The 25,592-nt window shown below is 38.9% G+C and overlaps 3 protein-coding genes across 8 annotated transcripts in view; 1 reads left to right on the forward strand and 2 right to left on the reverse strand.

Moving 5' to 3' along the window:
* rock2a (rho-associated, coiled-coil containing protein kinase 2a) overlaps positions 1-12,677 on the forward strand; it is a 47,188-nt gene extending 34,511 nt beyond the window's left edge. Inside the window, exons 19-33 of one of the 6 annotated variants that reach the window (XR_015778599.1) lie at positions 1,301-1,485; positions 1,595-1,664; positions 2,146-2,249; positions 2,463-2,649; positions 3,273-3,366; positions 3,469-3,563; positions 3,805-3,996; positions 4,201-4,369; positions 5,232-5,302; positions 6,724-6,812; positions 6,972-7,050; positions 7,171-7,438; positions 7,600-7,813; positions 9,250-9,376; positions 10,982-12,677. Coding sequence is in view for 4 of the 6 variants with exons in the window: in XM_088087147.1 (XP_087943273.1) it covers positions 1,301-1,485; positions 1,595-1,664; positions 2,146-2,249; positions 2,463-2,649; positions 3,273-3,366; positions 3,469-3,563; positions 3,805-3,996; positions 4,201-4,369; positions 5,232-5,302; positions 6,724-6,812; positions 6,972-7,050; positions 7,171-7,438; positions 7,600-7,813; positions 8,837-8,915 (1,896 nt within the window). In the remaining 2 variants the exon portion in view is untranslated. The other 5 variants (XR_015778600.1, XM_088087145.1, XM_088087146.1 and 2 more) reach the window with 5 other exon arrangements.
* Positions 12,678-12,775: 98 nt separating this feature from the next.
* On the reverse strand, positions 12,776-21,361 carry slc66a3 (solute carrier family 66 member 3). The gene is made up of 7 exons (XM_042501399.2): positions 21,108-21,361; positions 18,255-18,337; positions 17,090-17,159; positions 16,895-16,952; positions 16,366-16,486; positions 14,141-14,182; positions 12,776-13,277 (listed from the first exon to the last, which is right to left on the reverse strand). Exons 1-7 carry the CDS (start codon positions 21,251-21,253, stop codon positions 13,177-13,179), a joined length of 621 nt encoding a protein of 206 aa, XP_042357333.1. The 5' UTR covers positions 21,254-21,361; the 3' UTR covers positions 12,776-13,176.
* Positions 21,362-22,426: 1,065 nt separating this feature from the next.
* Positions 22,427-25,201, reverse strand: cimip5 (ciliary microtubule inner protein 5). The gene is made up of 3 exons (XM_042500211.2): positions 24,898-25,201; positions 24,700-24,739; positions 22,427-23,619 (listed from the first exon to the last, which is right to left on the reverse strand). Exons 1-3 carry the CDS (start codon positions 25,122-25,124, stop codon positions 23,422-23,424), a joined length of 465 nt encoding a protein of 154 aa, XP_042356145.1. The 5' UTR covers positions 25,125-25,201; the 3' UTR covers positions 22,427-23,421.
* Between the last annotated feature and the right edge of the window lie 391 nt (positions 25,202-25,592).

Genomic DNA, 25,592 nt, shown 5'->3' on the forward strand with positions numbered 1-25,592 from the left:
AGTGTTTACTCTCTGTGGGGGAACGGCGAGGTGTATGTTTACATATTAATAGCCACCTACGGAAACAAATCTTATAGCTTATGTAACAGTGTGTTGGAGATGCAGAGAAATAACTGTGATTCGGTTGAAACAAAAACAGTAAATAAAGAGAAAACAATTACAATAGCAAATAGGTTCAGGGATATATCAAATAGATCTGATATACCTGAGTATCATTTTTACATGCGATGTGGCGCATGACCATGTTGTCATATGAGAATACTCTTTATGCATTCTAGTAATTTATTAATGATTTAAAAGCAGCCTGTGTTTACGTGCAGGTGAATCGCTCTCACACTCAGACACCCAAAACTGATCAACCCCATCCACCAGTTAAATGTCAATCCATATTTCAGTTCACGTCAATTCAAAATCTAGGAGGATCCCAGAGTGTGTCTTCATCTGGTGGTGGTTCGGTTTGGGGAGGGCAGATGCGGAAAAGACTATCCTCTGCATAATATGCCACAAAACGGTTGCTGCTAAATGTAGCAGCACCGCTAATCTGGTACATCACTCACAACACTGCAGTCAAGCCAGCCTCCACTTTGAAAAAGAAAGAAAACTCGCCCTCACGGTGTTTTGCGGTGTGTGTATATTTGTGTATATATGTGTATATTCTTGGCATTACGGTAAGAACGTGTAAGAACTTACTCCAAAATAAAAGCAACCTTCTGTTGAATGTTATTGCCAATTTCCCTTTCATTCAATATGTCAGTTATTCTGTCAATAATGAAAAAAACATAATTAAATCAAACTAAACGAATACATTAAATAATGATATTTTAAAAAAAAACTACAGCCTGCAAATTTTATTTCAGTGAAAAATTCAATTCCAGTAGTGTGAATAGTTAATCAAACATATCAACAAGGAAAACATTTCCAGAGACCAATTTCAGGTTAAAATGAACGCAGACCAACTCAGAGTGGCACTCAGACAACATCAGGTATTAAAATTAAAGCGCTCTCAAATGTCATATATGAGCTGTGTTCCCTCTAAATCTAGATTAGTTTCAACTCAGTTTTATTTAGGAAGCACAATATCACAAATCACAATTTTACTCAGAGGGCTTGCAACTGAAGAGGCATCCCTTCTCCAGCACGGACACACGTGCAATAGATTCTACAGTTTTGCAATTCTACAGAAAATCTGAAAATATTGTGATACTTATTGTGTAGAAATCTTGAGATATTATCCATCAGCTGTATCGCCCAGCCCTAATTCTAATCAATAAATTGTGCCATATTTGTGTCATTCTTTCAGGTGAAGAACCTGACGCTGAAGATCGAGCAGGAGACCCAGAAACGTAACCTGACTCAGAACGATCTGAAGGCCCAGAACCAGCAGCTCAATTCTCTGCGAACCTCCGAGAAGCAACTCAAGCAGGAAACAAATCATCTGCTGGACATCAAACGTAGCCTGGAGAAACAGAACCAGGAGCTGCGCAAGTCCGTTAACGATTAATAAAAAAAAACCTTTCTAGCATTCATACTCATGGCTTGACATTTTGACACAAAGAGGATGATGAGTAACAGGATGTTTTAATTTTGACTGTAGAGAAAGACAGGACACAGATGGGCAACTGAAGGAATTACAGGACCAGTTGGAAGCTGAGCAGTACTTCTCTGTAAGTCTTTACGCTGCTCTGTAATTACATATGTGGATGGAAAATGACTAAGCGTAACACATTATGGTTCTGGATCTTGCCTGCTGTGTGTGTGGGCTGTAATATGCCATCACAACAACAATACTTTTTTAATTCAGTAGCTAACACAGGTTTTGTCTGTATTAAATAGACGATCATTTTTCATGTATTTCTATAATAAGATAAACATTACTTGAACTGTGTGGAGTAATATAATAGAACTCAAATGATATGTTTCCCTTTATTGTAGTTTCAGTTATTTGGTTTGTACATATTCATTACTACTTAGGAAACTATTTCCCTTTGTGGGACTTTTTGACTTCTCTGTATTTCCAGTGGACATGCACAGCAGCAGGCTGCTGAATTCATAAGTTGCATGGAGGCAAAGATGAGCATCCCACTGTATGTTAATGTTTTACCTCTTACTGCGAGGTGCTTTTGACCTATTTGCTGTGTTTTCCAGACGCTGTATAAGACCCAGGTTCGTGAACTAAAAGAGGAGTGTGAGGAGAGGAACAAGCTCTACAAAGATGCACAGCAGTCTCTGCAGGAGCTACAGGAGGAGAGGTGCTTTGGCTGTTTGAATATGTGATATTTTCCTTTTAATCCACTTTAAAAATCAATGACACATTTGACAGTTCTTTTTCGAAACATGGCGAAAAGCAAGACAAAATAAGGAAGAAGCAGTCAGTTCATTTGTATCTCTGAATAAGACATTTATATTCTGGGTTTGTGATTAATAGTTTCAGCCCTTAATTTGTTTTTTACATTTTTTTCCAGGGATTCATTGGCAGCTCAGCTTGAGATCACACTAACAAAGGCTGACTCAGAGCAGCTGGCGCGCTCCATCGCCGAAGAGCAGTACTCAGACCTGGAGAAGGAGAAGATAATGAAGGAGCTGGAACTGAAGGAGATGATGGCCCGCCATCGTCAGGAGCTATCAGAGAAGGACATCACCATCAGTTCGGTGAGTGGCCTTTACAGTCATATGCTAAATCTGTATCAGGGTTTGAAATGCCACGTGCAAGTCAGCTTTACATGCACCAATGCAACTTAGAACAGCTGCCAACTCATACACTGTCCCTAAGACTCATGCACTTTACACACTCTCTTGCTACAGTCTATGCACACAGCGCCATTTTCTCACACATTGAAAATCACATTTATAACTGATAATGTTACTGAGCTGAAAGAGGGAACTGACAGCACATGAAAAAACAGAGCAGCACAACACACTGTGCAAACAACAACAACAACACTCAGCCGTGGTTGACGCACTGTGTTACAGTTACATTTGTTGACAATAACTAGTGGAGATAATAAAATTTAAAAAAAAAAAAAAAAAAGGTGTATGTAACTTAAAGTAATATGCACAAGCGCATACACACAGAAAAATGTATTTCGAGCCCTATGTATGATTTCAAAGGGTCTGATTTGTAAATCCAATGCATTCTCAAGCTGTTTAAAGACAACAATGTAACAGGCTTTAGAGTTCAAGTTGGACAACAAGTGGCAGCGGTAGACAGCTTAGACACTGCTCAGAATTACCCGTAACACAGTGAATCTGACTGTATTTCCTGCCCCATGCAGCTGGAAGAAGCCAACAGGACCCTGACCAGTGATGTTGCAAACCTGGCCAATGAGAAGGAGGAGCTGAACAACAAACTAAGGGAGGCAATAGAAGGTAACTAAGAAGTTTAAACTTCAACTTCAAATTATATTATAAGCCAAATATTATCATGATTGATGTTTATCTTTTCTGTGTGGCTTTTTTAAAAAAAATCAGAATCAGAAAAGTCGAAGGATTGGGAGCAGCAGATCAACCAAATGAAGCAGGCGTTTGAGAAGCAGCTGCAGTCAGAGAGGACGCTGAAAACTCAGGCACGTCTGCTTTAAACTTCACTACTAATCACACCGTGCATGTGCTTCGTTTTTGCCACTTAAGTACACTTAAACACAACTTAAGAGGTTTTGATTCAAAATTAGAACAGCTAAACTTTCAAGAGGTCCACAAACATTTTGGGTTTAGGCTATTTCTCCAAGAAGCACCTCATCAGATCTACAGCTCTGTAAAAAAAAAAAAAGCTAAAGCATGATCTGTGTTACTTATGTCTGTGTACAGGCTGTCAACAAGCTGGCAGAGATCATGAACCGCAAGGAGGTACGTGGCGGAGGCAGTCGCCGTGGTAACGACACGGACATGCGGCGGAAGGAGAAGGAGAACAGGAAGCTGCAGTTGGAGCTGAGGTCGGAGAAGGAAAAACTCAACAGCAGCATCATCAAATACCAGAGAGAGATCAACGAAATGCAGGCGGTCAGTAGAACAATCACAGTTAACTTTGTACAGTGACTGTGAACTTCTCTTGTCTCTGATGTCCTAAATATAGTTTTCCCTGTCTCACCAAATCCTCTTGATTATCAACTGTTTCTGTAGGCTGGATTAGCAGGTGCATCTTTTCCCCTCTTTCAATATTTTTGACTTCATTTTGTTTCGTGTGATGTTTCATTTAATTTGCAGCAACTGGCAGATGAGAGCCAGATGCGTATTGAGCTGCAGATGGCTCTGGACAGTAAGGACAGTGACATCGAGCAGCTGAGGAACCTCCTGCAGACGCTCAGTGTTCAGTCTATGGACTCTGCCAGCGTCTGCAGTGGGCCGGAGTTTGATGCTGATGATGCATACACAGGTGAGAGCTCTACCACTTAGTAAACCTTCTCCAAATATGTTAATATAACTAACAACAAACCATATTCAGCCATTATATTATAACATTGGTCCTGTTTTTTGTTTTCACCACACCTTTTTTTTTTTTGCCTTTTTTTCCCAGCCAAGATTTATGGAGGCTGAGTTGGCAATTACAAATGAAAGATTTGACAGCCTTTTGGGTGCAAATTCACCCCACACAGCAATTAAACAGAGCGTCCAATCTGTGTTTTTCTTCTCAGCAGCCATTGCTCTTGTCATTCAGGAACTGGGTGTTACGCAGAGGTTTGACATAATATTTTGGGGAAAAGTCAGTAAATTTGATTAAATATAGACTTTGCTTATTCTGTGCCACACAAAACACTGACATGGGGGGTAATTTCTAAGTTACATTAATTCCATTGATAATGGTCTAATGTGAGTGGGGATAAAAAGGCAAGTTAGATGAGGATTTGGGTTTTAAAGGAAATGAATCAAAGTAATTCTGAAAGCATTTTTTATATTGGTGGCTGAGAGTCAGAGTCATCTTTTATTTTCACTACATCACTGTTGCTGCTGTACAGCTCAGCATTTTGTATGTGCAAATGTTTTTTCCTGAAAATGCACTTCTATTCATTGAAGGCCGTTATAGTTTATAAAAAGAATTGGATAATACCTGAAACAATTAGTGAAAATATACAGCTGGTGGAGGTGGAACGATATTGGCTTTATTTCACTGGCAAAAATACTAGCAGCTTAAACCAGAATCAAGGCAGCTACCCTGTTTTAGCTAGTTGGAAAATACTAAAAGATTATCAGTAGAGTGTCCTTACACACACTTTTTCTGTGTTTTTTTTCCCACTCAGAAACAAGGTTGGAGGGCTGGCTGTCTCTTCCTGTCAGAAACAATACCAAGAAGTTTGGATGGGAGAAGAAGGTACAGCAATTGAAGCATAGCAATAAAATGAGTAGAAAGAATGGAATTATGGAATGGAATTGATGGAATTACTTCAAATTTGGCACAAGCATTAACTTGGACTCAACAATAAGCTGATTGTAATTTTGTGTTAAAAGGTCAAGGTCACTATGACCTTGCATCTGCCTCATATATGTGAATGCAATATTTGGTTTCCTCAAATTTGGAACAAACATCCACTTGGACTTAAGAATGAACTTATTAGAATCCGGTGGTCAAGGGGCAAGGTGACTGATTGTATATATCTGTGTGAGAAGCATCCATGTTTCCATCAACATGGATGTAAACTTTAAATGCAACTTGATTGGCGTGTGGAGGCATACAATTGTGTGGCGGTGCATTGAGTCAAACAGAAAAACACAATCGTACACCAGTACAAGTTTCTTTCTTTCACTACACTTAGACTGACGTTTGCTTGATTGCCACACACCTCATTCAAACTTGAGAGAAACGGAGCAAAACTCACTGAAACAGTCTTAATTTCGTTAGTTATTCTGTACGTTTTTCTGTGTTCCAGCAATCACCAACTCTAGTTTGGTTGAGATAAGTCCTTAATTCACCAAGTTAAAATAATGTTGTCTCTACAGGCAGTGAATCTGCGGTCGCTCTTATGCCTCTCAGCTGCTGGCTAAATAGTGGCTCTCATGCCAACCAATGAAAATGAGATAAAATAGTGCAAAAGACCAAAAACAGAGGCAACAGATGATGAGGCAAGATTAAATAAAAGCCAGGCTTAAGAAGATATGTCTTGATTTTCCTAAAAAATGTCCACAGAGGTGGAGTCCCTCAAATGCTTAGGCAAACTGTCTCATAAAGTTGGGCCACAGTGGCTAAACGCTGATTCCCCATGGATTTTTGTTGAAATCTTTGTGATGACCAGGAGGCCATCAGTAGAGGATCTTAGGGACCAGCTAAGTACATATTTAAGAAGCATATCTGAGTAAAAAAGCTGGTGCCAGGCCATTTAGTGATTTAAAAAGTAATAAGAGGATCTTAAAATCAGTTCTAAAACTGGCAGGCAACCAGTGCAGTGAATTTGATCTCTTTGTCTGGTCTCAGTCAGTATTCTGGCTGCTGCATTCTGAGTGAGTTGTGGGCGGCCAACAGCTCTTTTAAGAAGACCAAACAAGATGGCATTACGCTAGTCAAGCCTCAAGGTGCATTCGCTTTTCAGTGTCAGCCTGTGAGAGAAATGGTCTGACCTTAGCAATATTTCTAAGGTGGTAAAATGACAGTTTGGTGGTGTTTTTGATGTGTGGTTCCAAACTGAATGCAAATGTCTATTCTGATCTCATTGTGTTTCTATGGAATGAAGCTGCTTCGATAATGATGAGAGAACAGTCCCTCCTTCATTTAACCTCACCATGTGTGTTCTGCTGTAGTATGTTGTAGTGAGCAGCAAGAAGATTCTCTTCTACAACAACGAGCAAGACAAAGAGCAGTCCATTCCCTACATGGTGCTTGATATAGAGTGAGTATAACACCTAATCCACATCTGCTGAGAAGACAAACCAGGACTCAAGTCAGATTTAGTTTGTTTCACTATTTCCTAGTAGGGGCATTTGTTGTTGAACTGAGATACGGCTGACTTGTTGTGATGAGGAGACATTAACGTATTCTCCTCACACAGCAAACTCTTCCATGTGAGGCCCGTCACTCAAACAGATGTGTACCGAGCTGACGCCAAAGAGATTCCCAGGATATTCCAGGTCTGTCTCTGTTTAATAGTTTCATTTCTAAAAATTTGAAATGTCAACTTCTGGATGATCAAAAGCACAAATTTAGACAAAAATCATCATAATATCTTAATTCTCTTTCAATTTTTACAGATTCTTTATGCCAATGAAGGTGAGAGCAAAAAGGAGCCAGAGTTCCCGGTGGATCCGCTGCCCATCGGAGAGAAGTCCAGCTACATCTGCCACAAGGGCCACGAGTTCATCCCCACGCTCTACCATTTCCCCACCAACTGTGAGGCATGCACCAAGCCGCTGTGGAACATGTTCAAGCCGCCGCCTGCACTCGAGTGCCGGCGCTGCCACATCAAGTGCCATAAGGACCACATGGACAAAAAGGAGGAGATCATTGCTCCGTGCAAAGGTAAGATGCCTCCGATAGAAACTGATCTATGAACAAATAGATTTTTTTCATGCATCTTTAGGATTTGAAAAAGAAATTGTGAATTTCTTTGCAAAACTAATGTTGCTAATAAAGCTAACTAAAGACTATAACTGAAAATTGCTCGTCTCTTCTACCCCCAGTGAACTACGACGTGTCTTCGGCCAAGAATCTTTTGCTGCTGGCCGTGTCCCAGGAGGAGCAGCAGAAGTGGGTCAGCCGACTGGTCAAGAAGATTCCCAAGAAGCCTCCACCACCAGAGCACTTTGCACGCTCCTCGCCACGCGCCTCCATGAAGGTTCAACCAAGCCAGTCCATGAGGAGGCCCAGTCGACAACTCCCCACCAGCAAGAGCAGGTAGAAGAGAGATGATCGTGTCAGAAGGTTTTGCTTTGTGAAAAAGCTTCAAAACAAAAATCTTTCAGTAACTGACAGTCAAAAGTTTTGCTGTGTTCCAGTTTGTTTGAAATATTGGGATATGCAGGAGGTCTTCAGTTAAGCAGAGTTTTTCAGGTTTTCATACACACTATTGACAAGGTTTCCACCGATCTTAAAAAAGTCTTCAAAGGCATCTAAAAATATGGACTTAACGGCTATTAAAATGTCTTAAATTAACATTTCAAAAGTTTTAATAGTGCTGAGACATGGGAAATATAATTTTATGGATCCTGAAAATAATTGGTAACAATTGGTTAAATGGCATTAAAAAAAGTCTTAAAAAGTCTTAAATCTAACTTACCTATAGGTATAGCTTAGCTTCAGGAACCCTGATTGAGAAAGTGACCTTTATTAAAGTCATTGAGAGGAAAAGCAGAAGTAGTGGAGAGTTGTGTCCCATGTTCTAGTTGTTGTTTCAAAGGCTTTCCACCCTGACGAGTTCGAGTAAAAGTATTATACTCGAGTTTTCTGAATCTTTTGGCTCAAAAATGGTCCAAATTAAACATGCTGAAAATATTACCTATTTTATTACCTGTTATCTCCTTGCCACTGCAGTCTTAAAATGATGTGTTGGTTTCATGTATCGTGCATTCAGAGCCACCAAATGTAACAAAAGCAAAGTTGATGTTTCCATACTCAACCCGTGTGAGAGCTAATGGTGTGAACCCCAAAGACTGTTATTTTTATGCAGTGGAGCCGTTCTTGTAGAGGAGTATAAAACCTGCCATCTAGAGTTCAGTGAGAGGTGTTTTTGTGTGAGAAAGTTAGCGAGTGCAGAGAATGACTCAGCCTGTCTCACCATAGCAATACACAACACCGCAGTCTCTTTAAATGAGAACAATGGCAATCCCTACACTCAACATGAATGTACTGTTTTTATGGATACCGGCTTGTATGTGCAGTAATTGTTACCTGGCCATCAAAAATAATCTCCCCTTACAGATTGGAGGACTTCGGTCTTCAGGACTGGCACTGGGCTTTGGATGATATCGATGATGATTGTTCCTCTATTCATTTCTGATGAGCACATATGGTAACACTGTGTGCAGTGTGTGCTGTGCTGTGCAGTGCGTTGATTTCAGTGGCAGTGGAATGCCGTTTCCATGAGGCATCAATTTAAGATTTTAAGGAGAGTGAAACACTGGTTGAGTGTTTTAGGACCCTCTGGTGTTTATTCTCTGCTATCTTTAAAAATGTGAGTTGACCTTTAGTAGCTGAGCACAAGGTCTACATAAGAGTAGACTTTAAAGCTACTGAGGATAAAGGTGCTTTTCTGCAGTCATATAATCCTGCTGATGTCCTTAAACATGTCCCATCTTTTGTGACCTCATGTCCTCTGACCTCAACCCTCACAGGTCAAATGGCTTCAGAATGAGCGAATCCCAAAGTGGCCTCACACAGTGGTACAAATGACGACTTCTCCCACAATGTTCTTCCTTTACGCAGACATTATTCTGTAATCACCTCAATCTCCTAATGTGTGTATGTGTTTATAACCAAAACATGTCTTTTTGCACTAAATGTCCAGACACAGTCCTGGTTTTCAGTTCATGGTGGTACTGGTGGTGGGCTATGTCCACATATGTTGGTCATGGTGCATGTGCTTGTTGGGGCTCCTCAGTTGCTTACTGGAAAGCTTAAATCAGCTTGCCACTGGGTGTTTTAAATGAAAGCAGATGCACTGTCTCCTGGGTTAAAACAGAAACTTGCTCACTTTTAGGATTTTTCATAATTAATTTATTTAGTGGCTGAACTCAATGCAAATGCCTGGTTACGTCACTCTTTCTCATACACTCTTTTGCAAGTGAAAGTATTGGCTTTGTGTGTTTAAAATTAAATTATTTTATCATTGTTTGCGATAAAATATCTAAGGGTAATATAAAATGGTATTACACATATATTTTTCTCTTTAAAACTAGAGCCCTGTGTGTCTGGGGTTTTGGCTTAGTGCAGATATATTGTGTTGGTATACATATATTGCTCTATCCTTGCAGCATTTAAGGATATTTTTACAGCAATTTAATGTCTTCATAATGTAGTCTGTCCACCAGAGAGCACTGACAAGTTAACTTTTTCTGCTGTAAATTGCCCCTTTCTGTATATATCCCAGCCACGGTTCTTTAAAAAAAAAAAAAGTATTTAATTGGTATTTATGAAAAATGGACTTGTATTATTACATATTATTACATAGTACCATAAAGTCTTATTGACAGATGTGTATATGCAGTAGGGTCTTGACTGCAAAGGAACCAAACATGAAATAAGTGAGTTGAACTCATAGATTGGAGAAAAGAAGTGGACTTAGCTGCCGTAGCATCACCCATTGGTTTGTGGACTCCAGTTCTGAAGCCTTGAATTTGGCATTTTGGCTGTCGCTGTGTTGGTGTTTTTTAGAGCCAGACGTGATCATATTTGGATGAGAGGTTAAAGCTGCCATGGATATATATTGCTATGCTTTTATCCTGATTGACATGGCACAGTGGTGGCAGCTGGTAAATTACAAAGTAGCCACACCCTAAAACGTACCCTGCCTTATCATCTATTTTACTCTAAATGGGACCAGAACTTACAAAATACAATCAAAAGGTATTGAAGAAGACTTGGAACTGCTGACTGAGACCATAAAGTTATTGGCAAAATGTTTACTGAGGTGATAAATAAAGGGAGAAATAGCATCATTGTGAAAGCAAGACTCAGCGCATTGAATGGTTAAGTTTCAATTTCATTATGCCTGCTGCTGTGCTGCTCCGTCTGTGCCCAGAGTACACTCTGCGCGCCTAGAGTGTGGTGCTATCAATAACTGAACAGTAATCATTACAGCGGAGCTCCTAATGAACACTCCAGTTTTGAACTTGATGAACAGATGTTGATATTGTGTCATGCCACCACAAATAAATGAATGTGGAAACCCTGGCTTTAAGGCACTTTAGCATTGGCTTCACTTTTCAAACTCGGAGGCTACGTCCACTTTTTTTTCTACAGTTAATGGTTGTGGTTATATTTATATCCAATCTGGACATTCCTTCTTGCAATCCTCTGAACATTTTTGCTGAGACTAATTTTAAATCTGTTTCTTTTCCCCTCCAGTTAACCTTGCTTGGGAGTGTGTCACCTCGTCGGGGTGGTGGGGTGCGTGTTCTCCTATATCAAAGACTTTACAAAGCTCCGTTTGCAGATCAGCACACTGAACTCCACATCACTTCTCCACAACCCACCCTGTCGTGCTTCAGCCTGTGAGAGTTACAAAGTCTGTTTCTCCCCTTTTGTTGAACTCCTTTCCCAGGCTCTCGAAGCGGTAACGACTACCAAAACTCACCTGAACACCTGTGATCTTTTCACCAAGCTGGATTGCTTGTAAGCACATTAGCTGAAGTCTTGTCTCGGGCCCTTAACTAGAGCAGTTAAGTGTCTCTGGGGGCTGGAGTAGCTCGTTCAGCTCCCACAGAACAGAAGAGAGCTCTTATTAGCGCCCGACCAGGGCCGGCAAGAGGGGGATACACTTACCTCAACACTTCTCACCAGGACACACTGTCTGATTGAAGGACCCAACAGGAAAACTCTAAACTCCTCACCACCTTTTGGGGATTCTTGTGGCCAAATGAAAAGACTTTCTTGCGTTTAATGATTGTGAACAATATGAAGGGTTTAATGGGGAACACTACACTCAGATAGAAGATAGTAAATTCTGTAATTTGTTGGCTGAATACAGCTGAGATTGTTGAACTTGATCCCAGATACAGTATCTGTACTTTTATTCAGACTCTTTAACATACTGATTGTAGCTTCTCGCTTCACACGATTCTGCTTTCAGGTGCGCGTCCACACAGGTCACAGAAACTTGAATAAGGTACTTAAGCAAACCAGCTGTGGGGAAAGAGTGTCATATTGCTCCTGGATTTGAGCAAATAATTCCTCGAGTGGCTCTTATTCAGATTTCTGACTCAGGCACGCTCTAAATCACCAGTCTGTATGACTGCATTAATGGTTTTAACAGAATCCTGCTCTGAATGGCATTAGATGAAGACCCTGACATGAGATCCTCACAGTCCTATAATCTTTCAAACCTGCACTGTCAGTTATGAGGGTTAATGTTTACTGAACTCAAGGGGTGCACCGTTAATGCTTTCCTGATCCGAGCTCGGCTCCTTTTGTTGTTTGAATGTACATCTGGGCTTTACCAGAGATGACACGCAGGCATTGTATTACTTCTATCCAAATATACTTGACTAAAGCCCCATTTCATCACCAACTGCTCTGAGTGAACTTGCATGTGTTTGCCTTTTCAGGCCACACACTTAAGTGCTGTCACCCGCAGGCCTCTGATAGAAATGTAGTTTTTTAGTCATTCCTAGCAATCAAAATGACCAATATGAAGCAGAAAAAAATGAAGGTATGCAATCATGTCCCATGAGTCAACATACTGAGCAGCACTATTCCATTGAAAGTTTTTCTAAGTGTTTTGTCCTGATATTTTTGTATTAAAAGTAACCAAACTCTGAGTTTGGGCACATTGTTGTGTATGTGGCTTACATAGCAGGTGGAGAGTAACTATGTGTGTGTGTGCGTGTGTGTGCGTGTGTACCGAGTGCTCTCCTTTAACCAAGAAGCATGTTTTATACATATAAATATACACAGTATATATTTTACATGCCATACAGTGCACATTATATTATTTATACAGCCTTGTCCACTTTGTATTTAAGGGCTCTACATCCAGATTGCATGTTTGCTACCAAACAGCTCTATAATAATAACAACTTCAACAATAAAGACATGGATGTGCCTTTTGGTTTTGAATTATTTTTCTGTCTTAAAAAGGCAAATACAAGAAGTTTTCTGGGTGAGTTTTTAGTGCATTTGACTGAAATTATGACAATGTAAGAAGCTGGAATGTTTACTTTATTAAAATAGTTCGGAAACTCTTTTCAAAATACAGTATTTCATATCCTGAGTAGGAAGATTTAAGTTTTACATGGCTTATGCTGTCATATCTAATAATACTACATTTTATCACATGCATTATGAAAAAGCACTGTTCTCTGCTCTCACAACACGTAATAGATTTTCAGTAACTGGAATGTAATAAAAAGCTGTGTGGGTTCAATACTGAGGTAAAAACAATTTTAAAAAAGCACATTTTACGGGTCAGTACTACGAAAGCCGCTTACATAACCGTTGTTACTCGTCAGTTTTGTTTTGGGTCCTGGCTGTGTCCAGAGTAACTCAGTAATCCCTGCTGAAACAAAGCTGGAAGACATGGCAGTGAATTGCAGGTTTAAAGCTTATTCCTGCTTCTTGGCACTGCTGCTGCGTCTCTGGTAGTAGAGCACAGTGAGCAGCACCCACATGTTGAGGGAAGTCATGACGATGAACCGCACCAGAACTGAGACAAAGAGGGACATTTTATTTAACACACTTATGCTTCAAAACTTACTAAGAATTCAGACACACTAACAAGAAGAAACTGTTTTTGACATCACAAACTAATGAGCAGAAGACATAGGTGCTAAAGTGAATGTCCTTTGGTGTGCTAAGAGTTGACAATGGCCCCAAAGACAAAATGACAAAAACTGACAAAATGGCCACATACGGATTAAAACTGAGTAAAGCAGTTACAAAGAGACAAAATTACAAAAAAGAGAAAAAAAAAAAAAATAGGACCAAATGACGAGACACAAAACGACTACAAAGAGGCACACAGAGAAACGCAAAATGGCCACAATGACAACAGGGACATAAAACAGCTACAAAGGACACAGAATAGCTACAAAGAAACACAAAGCAAACACAAAGAGACATAGAAGCTCCAGAGAGACAAAAACGTCCAAAATGGCTACAAAACAGGTAGAAAGAGACACAAAAAACCCACAAACAAAAAACGGCTACAGAAAGACACAAAATGGACACAAAAAGCTACAGAGACAAAAAAGACCACGGTTGGCTGCACAAAGCATATAAAGAGACACAATAAATGACAACAAAGAGACAAACAAAACAAAAAAATAGCTTAAAAGAGACACAAAATGGGCACAAAACAGCTACAGAGAGACAAAAAAATGACCACAAATGACTGCAAAACACCCACAGAGACACAAACACTGCCTCAAAAAGGCAATGGTCACAAAGGACACAAAATGCTTCAAATAAATCTTTTTAAATAGTTTTTTCAGATGTTTATTGAGATCGTAAAATTCCTATGTGGGATACCACACATCCCACAGTCATTTCTAATTCAGTTTAACTTACCCTGCATGTCTCCAGTTGTCACTGCGGTGGTGTAAATTCGCGCTGAAACAAAGAGGAAGCCGAGTTAATGACATCCTCATTATCAAAGGGAGCATCTAATATTTAATTAATGAAGCGTGGAATTTTCTAATTTATTAAATAAGGAGCAGAGTAAATAGTATTATACATATTCATGAACAGAAACATTACAGTAACAGCTCTTTGGGGAGAAGTAGAAGTCAGAAATTGGTTAGGCGTGTCTAAATGTATTAGGAATGCCAAACTTTGAGGAAAAGACACCCGGGAAGATGATGTTCATTTAAAAAGTGGAGATCGCCTTTTTTGATACGTATTTATTGTATCCCAGACTAAACTGGGTGTTTATAGGACTTTGTTTACCTGAATTAATTGATTCTAATGAGACATTTCCCAAAGGTTTGCGATCCATACATGACTTTGTTATTATCAATATAGAATTTCATGACAGTGTTCACCGGCTTTTCAAACCTGCCGATAATTAAATGCCATAGCCTTTACAATCAAAATTGTTTTTGTTTTTTTTATTATAACAAATTGACCCTTCCTAAGTCATGCCTCCCTTGATTACTGTTGCTTGGTCAGAGAAGCTTAACAAACAGAAACATGGTGATGTTGGTTCCCTTTAGCCAGGTGCTGCAGTATTTACTCGATAGTTTTGGGGTGTCAGGCAATATGGTTTCAAGAAGCCAACAGCAATTACTACAGTATGCAACGGAGAGATATATTCCTAAAGTTAACCGTGGTGAACAACACAAAACAACGGCATTTGAGGCTTCTGATAAACAAAAGAGGAGATGTAGAGATCAAGGATGACAAGACTATCAGTCAATACTGCTTTTGCACTGCCGGGTATGTGTCCTCTTTTGTCCTTCTGGGGTTCAGAAAAGTACTGTACTGTACTGTATTTGTTCCTGAATACCGACAAACCATGGTGACCTTAGCTGAGTCTCTTTACTGCAGAAAGTTATGTTAGTTACTTTGAGGCACTTTGGAGCCTTCTGTCCCTACTCTTATATTTATTTCATCTGTATTTGTGGCATTTTCCAAAAGCTTACAGTTACAGACTAAACTGAGCAATGCCACCAGAGATCATAGCAAAGTTAAAGCGAGATTTGCCGTAGGGGACAACAAAGACATTTAAAAAACGGCCAAATGGAATGAATCAATGGCCTCATAGATGACCGCCACCTACAATGCTGCCGCGGTTAAAAGGAACATTATTAAGACCTCATCCATCGCTAAGTTTTTTCTTGTCTTTAGCTTTTGAGTCTGCCCTTTAGTCCTGTCTGTTGGCTGTATGTATGCCAACATAAAGGACACATGGAAGTGAGAGGGCTCACAAGATTTGAAACGAACAAATCTATTTTCGTCAAGAAAGTATGAACGCGCCCTTATAGAGGTAATAGATGGGCGCAGGGATGCTTTTTTGTAGACTGACATGGAAGTTAACATCGCCTTGGTTCTCTCTTCAAAAATCCAATGGGATTTTCCCTTTGAAAAGCTCAAGTTAGGCTACAGCTATGAGCATATGACTAACGTTGCCACCAAGAGGCTGTAAAGCCCAGTTTGGCGTGTTGATGGTCTTTAGTCTCATTTAGCCATTTACTAGCAACCGCTTCACATAAAAGCGTCAAAAATACATGTAGCGTATTTACTGCGATATTTTAAATTGAAGAACAAACCTGAAAGCCTCTTAAGCTTGCGTTAACCACAGACCTTATATCAGGCATTTCACCAAATACCCATAAAAAAAAAACAAAACATTGACTTTGAGATGAGGGAACCGCGAGTGCTAAAATGCTAACTCATTTACAGGCTCTGGGACTCATTCCTGGAGCACTCTGTTAAGTAGCTTTTCAACATCTTTTAAGTCATTGGTTCTACAGCCCAAAACTACTATTTTGTTTCACTCTCAGGGCTCCTATTAGCAATTTTTCCTTTGCTGTTTTCAATGTTAAATCTCACAGGTATTGCTACCTGTCCACTTACAAACAGCAAGACATACTGGCACATTTAGTAGCTGGAGAGGCAGATATTTTCCTAGGAGCTGGTGGACAGCAAAACAGCTAAAATGTCTGTCAATTTGGACATTAGTTTTAAAAAACAAAAAAAAACGTTATTCCTGCTCTAAAGTTTTCATGTTGAGAAACCAGGAAAGGTGAAAGTCCAGCACCAGTGTGCTTTCATGCCCACACTGTAATACTCACCTATACATGTGTAGGTAGCCATAGCCCAGGAGAGCCCGCTAACCTGGTCAGCGTCCTTTGACCTCCACAGGCATTGCAGTTGGGCAAATTTACTCGCTGCACTGATGAATGTGCACAAGCTCTGAGAAGAGAGTGGTCAGAGAGAGGTCAGACTGAATATAAATGCGTTCTCCATTGTTTCTGCTAGTTTATATAACCTCATGACCCGTGTAACTCTACAACTCAGCTTGAAAGTTTCAAACATTTTCGTTAGCCTGCACAAACTTTTAGGTGGAAAGCAGTTGCAGGTTCACTGCTCTCACCTATTTATATGCAAATACACATTCAGACACATTCATCTCATTAACCAACAAGACCATTTGGCATTTATAAAGTCTGGGTTTCTTCTTGAGATGCACCAGGTGCAATGAGGTCTGGATAACTCTCTGTTCAGATCTCCACCTCATTACTCCTGACTGATGACTTGCCATCTCTTTGCTTTTTTTGTGACATATTGTGACTTATGATTGATGTTGAAGTTGTCTATTACCATAGCCAAATCGATGATCCACTTCTCCACAGTGAGGAGCCTCCAACCACCGACAAACCTGAACACATTAGGTTAAGGCAGTAACACGAGACGTACTGTAAAATGTATCAACAAAGACCGATGGGTCATTGATCGTCTTGACTGCTGAACGAACACTTTCACATCCTGTGCTGTTTGAAAGTGATGAAAGGATACAGCACAGTGTAGATGAGGCTCTGCCGCAGGCATCCATTGTAGTGAAAGATCAGGAGCAGAAGAAAGGCATCTGAGGACAGAGGGCAAATTATAACACACGTGATCAATGGACTGCACTTTTCACAGAACAAGGGGCACTGATATTAGTTCTTACTGTCTCATTAACTCACCCAGGATCTAAAATCTCTGGTCACAAACTTGTTTCTAAAGATGCAAAAAATATCAGAGTCCTGCATTGTTAAGATGTCAGTAACGGGGCTCTTGGGGTGAATACGGGCAGCTGTAGAAGCTTGAGTACAGTAGTAATGGTTACAAATAGAGATCAATAAAGGTCGTATTCGATTGAATGCCCCTCTCAATGAGACCCATGTCAAGTCATTTGTTAGGACACTAAACCTGATTACTGTGACACTAGAACATTTTCATATGACATCAGCTGCTGCCCACGTCAACCATGAGGGTGATCTATTGATTTTCTGTCAGACCCTTGTGTGTGATATTAAACAACAGCGACATAATCATCAAATTGATGGTCTGCTTTGCTATGATAAGATTAGTTACCACATTTGAGGTCTGTCTCCTTTTAATTATTTCACCATACAGGGACTAATCTAGATCCAACAAGAGACATATGATAGATAATTTTAAAATGTAATATTTGGGATATATGTAATATTATATATTAGGCCTGTATCAAATGTCTTTTTTCATTTTTTCATCATATTTTATATTACCCTGTTGTTGTTTTTTGAAATACAAAATTCTAGAATTGATTAATTGGATTAAATGAACTAGTCTATTTTATGAGATCTACTTCCTGTAACAAAGAAATGTAATGTATGATGCCCTGTTTGTCCGCGAAAAGTGGGAATGCAAAAAGTTTTTGACTGTATCAGAAATGTGTTTGAAAGGCTAAACACCAACAAATATGGATCGAAGTAGACTATTAATAATACATATTTTGCAAATTTTCAAATCAATTGTTTTTTGGAATTCTGCAAATAATAACATATATTGTTGTTCTATTGTTTTTTTTTATTTGGTATGGCCCTATAATATATATTTATCACACAGATTTATGATATTTGCCTACAAAGTTATAACCACACCAAAATTTAAACACGACACATTTTAAAAGGATATCATGTAACTTCAGACAACTCACCTTGTGCAATGAGGATAGGATATTCCAGGTATGTTGGAGGAGGGTAGTCATAGTACATCTGATATGTTACAAAAACAATGTACCTGTAAAGTAGATTGTGTCTGGTTATTACTGTGTCATATCATAATCACTACTAACTAAGCTGAAACATAGAAGCAATGTTCAAGAGCAAACAAGGCAGAGACTGGGTGAGTGGCAAATAAAAAAACAAATCACTCAAAGCCTGATGTGAAGGGATTTAAGAAACTCAGCCTTTAATTAAATGTAGTCGACAGCAGAAGATCCAGCTTACCACACTAAAATGTAGCTGGATGCATCTTAGGGGTGTAAGAGATGTCAATAGACTTGAGTATCACAGTATTATAATTTGTGATACTATATTGATTCTCCTAAACACTATCAATTATTAATGTTAAATTTTTTCACCTTAAGAATCCTGCAATCACTTTTATTTATTTTTTATTACTGATATAAGCAAATGTGAATTGCTCTGATGGTCAGATTGTACAAAAAGTAGTGCTGTGCTGTTCTACTATCATGTGGTTGTATATTCTTGATACTATGATAGTATTCCTATTTTTTAAAGTCACAATATATTGCCTTGCTTACAGTATTACAATATACTGAATTGCGACCCATAATGATATGTCTCCTGTATTGTATCGTATCGTATCGTATCGTATCGTATCGTATCGTATCGTATCGTCACGTCACATTCTTGCATAAACACAGCCCTAATTAATTTGTTGTCAGGCTGCTGGTTTGTGGATGTTTCTCTCTGTAGGTACAGTGATGGCTGAGAAATTGATGTGAGGTGAAGTTGCCATAACGATAAACAATCAACGAAATTCAAGTTAAAGCTGCACAAGGCTTTTTCACACAGAAAAAAAAGAGCTCTCACTGACAGTAGTGGTTGAGAGAGATTTGAATTTTGCACTTACATTCAGTTCCAGTGAGTAATTCTATTAATGTCTATCTGAACAAGACTATGGCACATCATCAGAAGCACAACTTACAGTGGCTTGTAATTTACATAAAGAGCAAATTCATTTTACACTCTGATAGGTTGTGTGGTTGTGTTTGTTCTGACTGGAAAGTGAGTTTAAAAAGACAAAGCCACTCAAGTGCCTGCAGACACAGTATAAGTTAAGTCTACCATGGAGCAAAAAGATATTAATTGCACTTTGAGATGTGGTCATGTGTTGTGTGAATGTTGATTTTTCCCACCAGTGACAATGGCAACAGTAAAGTTTGATTACCATAAGGGATGCCAATGTAATATTTTACTAAATGGCTTTTACTTTTAGATAAACATTATACCTAATGCAGCTTTAAGGCTTGGCTATTTCACTGTAGCATGCACAATGACAGCAGGCTATCGCTCACCAGCACAGTAGAGACATTTAGGAGAGTGCAGCTACTGCCAGGCACCGGGGAGAGACAAGACACTGAGAAATTATACAGCCATTGAGACAGAAACTTAATACAATCCTAGTAGAACTTTTATAAAACCCACAAAAATAAAAGTTTGGCCAAGTCTCATTACCCCAACAGGCAATTCTAACTGCAGGTTTGAAGACAGATTTATAGCTTTTTTTGTGTCAATACTTCCTGTTCCAGACTCAAGAACCGACCCACTGCACTGATTTAGCCTCAGGCTTCACACTGCTTCACACAGATGTTAGAATACACAGGCCTAACTGCGGCTACATTTCCTCGCCCTCATTAATTCAACCAAAATCCTCAGCTCTCTAAACAACACGCAGCTGGGGAGTGTAAAGCCCTTGCAGGAGGATTAATTTTTTTTTCAAAGCTTTTCAGTTGCGGACCTCAAAACTCAGTTAGGGATCCTCCAGGAGACAATCTCTACTGTACATGTCCTATTTCACACCTTGTGTAAGAAAAAAAAGGCTTTACATCCTCGTCCTAATCACTATGTATGAGGATGAGAATTTCCTTCATTTCCCCTGCAGACAGTGGCACACTAATACAGGTTTTATAACGTTTTATTTTGTGTATGTTATTAATTGGTAGTAATTAACATTATATATTAGGGATTCAGCAGCAGCAGTTTTAAATAATGTTTACCTCTCTAAAACCTAAGCAAAGTGGTTTGATTCTGTTAAAAAAAAAACATGGGGAGAAGAAGGTGACCACCTTAACAAGACACGGCCCAAAAATTAGTGAAAAAATAGAAAAAAGTTAAAAGAAAGTCACCTGAAAATAAGCACACACAAAAAAGAAGGAAAGAAAGGAAGTAACTTTTAAAACAAATTGCTAAAATAAAAATAAATAATGTTATATATTTTACTATAACCTAATGTTAAATATATAATTACAATAAATGTAGTTTTCTTGCCATTTCTATTTGATAATTTTCCACTGATTCTACTGAAATTTTTGTAACTAATTTTAAAGTCATTTTAAGGTAATTTTCTTATCCCTTTTTTTTATTATTTTGTTTTTCAATTCGCGGGACATTTAAGGCTAAGCTGCTGATTGCCCTTTTCCCATGTTTTCAAAAGAAGTTCAAGCAAAATTTGCTCATGTTTCAGAGATTTAAATGCTTATAAAAGGCGTCTGAAAGAAGAACGAGAAAACTGATGTTGATCCAGAGTTTAAAGGGTTAAAGAAAAATAAATTACAAACATTTCAAAAGGAGTTCGGAGGTGGGATTCGCTCTACATGAGGTATAACCAGTACGGAACAGGAAGTCATTTCATCAGAATTACATCAGAGTTAAATGAAAGTAAGTATTGCACAGAAAACTTTAGCATATGTTTACAATTTCACTCCTTTCCCCAAAAGTTGCATTGTTCATCATCATCATTAACAGCATTCACACTCACATACCCGATCAACTCGAGGAGCAGACTGTTGAGGCTGACTCCACTCGTGGATTTCGCTCTCATCAGTACAAAAATCTGCGGGAATTTCAGCACCATACACACAAACAGTGTGCTGAAATTGGCAGCATGCAACAACATATCGTCCGCCATTGTCTGGGGATGGAATAACAAAATGTGAGCTTTGGATTATCAGATCTCACAGGATTTTGCTAAAAGTGGCACCCAGATGCTGCTGCTGCGCCGAAACCAGTGTCAAGGTAGATCAATTAAGAAAACCTTTAAGTTTTGAACTTTCAAAATAAAAGAAAGTATAGGTTATTTTGAAATCGCGCCGATTTTAAAGTGGTAAAAATCCAAAAGCAAAACATAAAATACGATTGTGGTTTTATTGAAAGTCTGAAAATAGCTACTTTGTCTATACTCTTCAAACAGAAAAATAAATAAACTTTTATTTTGAAGATAAAGTTGTTTTATTTCTTTTACAATTCTGCTAACTTGACAGTTTCCCGTCTGCCGGCATCTTTTTTCACTTCCGCATACATCCTCTGAAACCTGATTGGCCTGTCGTGCTCACAAGTTAAAAAAAATGAACCAAAGCATTTGAAGTCTTCATTTCGGAACTTGCAGTGATTCCCCTCTTCCTTTTTTCTCGTTTAAATCAGTATGCATTTCAACAGTCTGGAAATTACATAAAAGTCCCGAGTCTACTCTGCATGCACATGATGGAAAGCATCCACGCACCATGACTCAAAACAAACTGTCCATCTTTACATGTAATATCTTCCAATAACATCAGTTTCGTTTTGAGTAAGGTCTATTGAGGCCTACAATTTTATGAAAGTGAAAGTTCTCATCTACTTAGTTTTTAGTGGGGGAGACAATACACATCGAAACAAATTCATTTATTTGTTCAGACGCCTCAATTAAAACATGTGCGCCACAAATTGATTTTATATATTGAGGTGGACCGTATGTATATATATATATATATATATATATATACTATGCTTATTCCTTGCAACACAATCTAGTAATGCAGAGCTACTATTGACATAAATGGAGCAGCAGACACCAGGCATACTGAAAGTCTAACTTTATTTTATTGTGTTCGGTATAAAAGATTGCTTTCAGATGCCTTGTTGCAGATGCTCCTCTCAGCCATTGATCTGACCGGATTGGCAGATCATTTATCACAACCAGTTCTACCTGCGCTGTGTTCATGGCACCGCAAAAAAACGTCACATTTAGAGAGAGGACACAGAATGATAAAAACAGCACCATGACAAAATCAGTTCAGACTTTAAAATCTTTATTGTAATGAAACTGACTTTGACTCAGATCATACAAGTTTTTCAAATTAATTGGGGGCCAACATTTTTATTCAAATTAAGGCAAAGAGGCAGTGATTTATAATGACATAACAATATACACAATGGCCTTTTAAAGCTGCTACAGTAGGCTACAACAACCTGAGTCATGCTGCTGCTCAAATAAAGTGCCGATGCATGTACATCATTATGAAAATCACGAACAATTGATGTAATTCCATGCCTCCGTCATGGAACAATGGCTTAGAGGTCCTGGTAAACATATAACAATATGTAGCAGCTATTTTAAGCATTTGATATAAAAAAATATAACCAATTTAAGACCAAAATAAGATATATTCCTATAGCATAAGCAGAAAAGGAGCTATTTTTAAACCCTACTTACTTTTTTTTGCATGTCCCTGCAGCGCTATTTGAGTGCACAGAGAAAAGTAGTGGTGTTACAACCTTTCACTCATCCAAATTTGATCAGGTATCTTGTTAGATTATCAAGTATCCGATTAAACACCTGATGGAGCTCAGATGACTTGAATCTGATCTGCAGGTGTCCCTGTCCATCTCACCTGTCTGTATCAGTGAACAAATGCCTTTGTACTCTGTGCATGTACATTTTTTGTTGCAAAAAAATATCCAACCTGTGGATAAATGAAGACATTTCTGCACATTAAGTACAATATGAAATTGATTGTATATCTAGCAAATTAGCGCATGCAGGAGAGCAAACATCATTTTCTTATTAGTCCTGACTCCCTCCCTGATATGGCTTAATGTTTGTATTGTCATTAAATGACCAAAATAACAAAAGGAAACATGAAATCTAAACTCAGTTAGGCTGAGCTATGGTGAGTGCCACACCATGCCAAACTAGAAAAAACTAGGAAAATCTAAGCTCCACATAAGGACAGCAGTCCCCGCTTTTTAGCGTCCATGTTAAAAAAGACCTAATGTGCAGAGGTCCAGATGATGAGGTTAATCTGTCTTCAGAGCGGTCTAGCAGGGCAGCATCTCTGGATCCTGCTTGCGCTTGTGATTGCCTGCAGACCAGAGTAGCAGCCTGTCCAGTCTGACCAGATCGCTCCCCAGCGGAGTGGACAGCCTGCTGCCAAACATCTGATTGGTGGTGTTGGGGACGCGATCGGAGAAGAGTGACACGTAGCTGGGTAAAGTCTCCTCTGGCTTCAGCTGCCCCTATATACGCACACAGGTAGACTTTTGGACTTTTCATTCAGAAAACAAAAGGGGACATACCAATTTTGCTATTTGGAATGGAAAAACATGCTCAAAAGCTCAACATCTCAAAACTGTTCAGAATGTAAACAGAACCTTATAATTCTAAAATGGAAAATTTGGGCCTTTTCTGCACAGGTTTAAGGTGAAAATGTCCCTAAGTTTGTCAGAATAAAAGTCCTCTGCCATTTTCAGACCACCTTAGAATTTTAAGCTTACTGAATTTGAGAAGACAAGTTGAGGTAATTTTGAAATGTTTCAATCTGTCTTTTTTAAATTTAGTCAAATTTAAGGCAGCTTGGACATTAACTTTTCTTTTTCTCTAAAACAAACAGTTTATTTGTACATGGTGTTGTAAATATTGAGGGGGGCTCGCCCAATGCATCCTCTCTTTAAATTTACATCTATGCAACAATGCAGAATGTTGTTCCCATGCACATTTTAGTGTAATTAAGTGCCATGCTATTTGTGAAAATTCATGAAAAATTCTTATACCATATTTGTATATATTCAGAGGTTATTTGATTGTTTTCTGCACAATTTTCTCCATTGTCTGCATCAGGTTGAGATGAAAATTCCCCTAATTTTGTCAGAATAAAACTCCTCTCCTACTCTCAGGCTGCCTTAAAATTACTGTTGACTTAATTTGAAAAGACAAGTTGAAGTAATTTTGATATGATCCAACTTGTCTTCTCAAATTCAGACAACTTAAAAATTTAAGGCAGACTGGACACTAACTTTTTTTTATTTAAAACAAGAAGTTTATCTTTGCAGTGTGTCCTAAATATTGAGGAGGACTTTCTCCCTGCCCCCACCCTGAAATCTATGCATATGCAACAATGGGCAATATTACTCATGGTTTCCATGCACATCATAATATTACTGAGTGCAAGGATGTTTACCAAAAAAAAAAAACCCTTGAGAAATATAAGACCATATTTGAATATAATCAGAAGTTTTGTGCCAGGAAATATTTCTTGATGAGAGGAGGAGGAATCTCAACATTTGAGAAAGCCAGTTTATATACACATTTAGTCTTACCAGCTGATCATAGTTCCTGAGAAAGTTCCAGTTCTTCTCCCTGTGGACCACAAAGGAGATTGGTGACCTTTGAATTAATATGAACTGCCACAGGTGGTTTGTAATCAATATTGTGGAAAAGTCCTGACATCCCAAACTTGATTTTCACATGTTTTGAGGCAGATGCCAGAACAGTTTGATTACCAGAGTCCCCCTCACCATTCCCGCACTCCTCTCCTCTCACTCCACACCATCTCTTTCCACACCCGGTCCTGTTTGACGGGGTCGCTTCTGTCTGGATTCTGTTTCGCGGACACCGCGTCTCCTTTCGCGGAGCGCGTCCTGTCCGCTGCTGGCTGCCGGGTCGTTGTCGGCCTGGTCTCGTTGGCTGGTTCCGGTAACCGGTACCCAGCTGAGGACACGCGTCTGACATTGTTCAAGTCCATTTTGAAAGGCAGATCAAAATCGTGGCTTGTGCGCAGGTGAGCAGAGTGAGTGTAGAGAAATCACTGCCAGTGCTGAAGCCGGTTTGTTTGCGTTTCCATGGAAACAGTGATCCGAGCACAAATAACAATACTTTCACAATAAAATGCACCTGAGCCATAATTAACACACTTGATGGCTACATCACCACCCACGATCATGATCAAATAAGACTTTATACTGGAGAAATTCACGTGTTACAACAGCTCAAGAGTCAGAGGCAAGGGGAAAATGTGAAATAGCTGACTGAGTGATATAATGACAAAATAAATAAGATAATATAAAAATAATATAATATGAAAATCTATATACACTTTGTACACCTATCACTTTTGGCATAATGCTACAGATGCAATAGAAAACGCCTACTTAATAATATTGCACTGTAAGTCCTAAAATGTTAAACAATAGGAAACTGAATAGAAATGTTA

The sequence above is a fragment of the Plectropomus leopardus genome, chromosome 14 (assembly GCF_026936395.1).
Source record: "Plectropomus leopardus strain MGB_pleo_1.0 chromosome 14, ASM2693639v1, whole genome shotgun sequence".
Lineage (NCBI taxonomy): Eukaryota > Metazoa > Chordata > Actinopteri > Perciformes > Serranidae > Plectropomus > Plectropomus leopardus.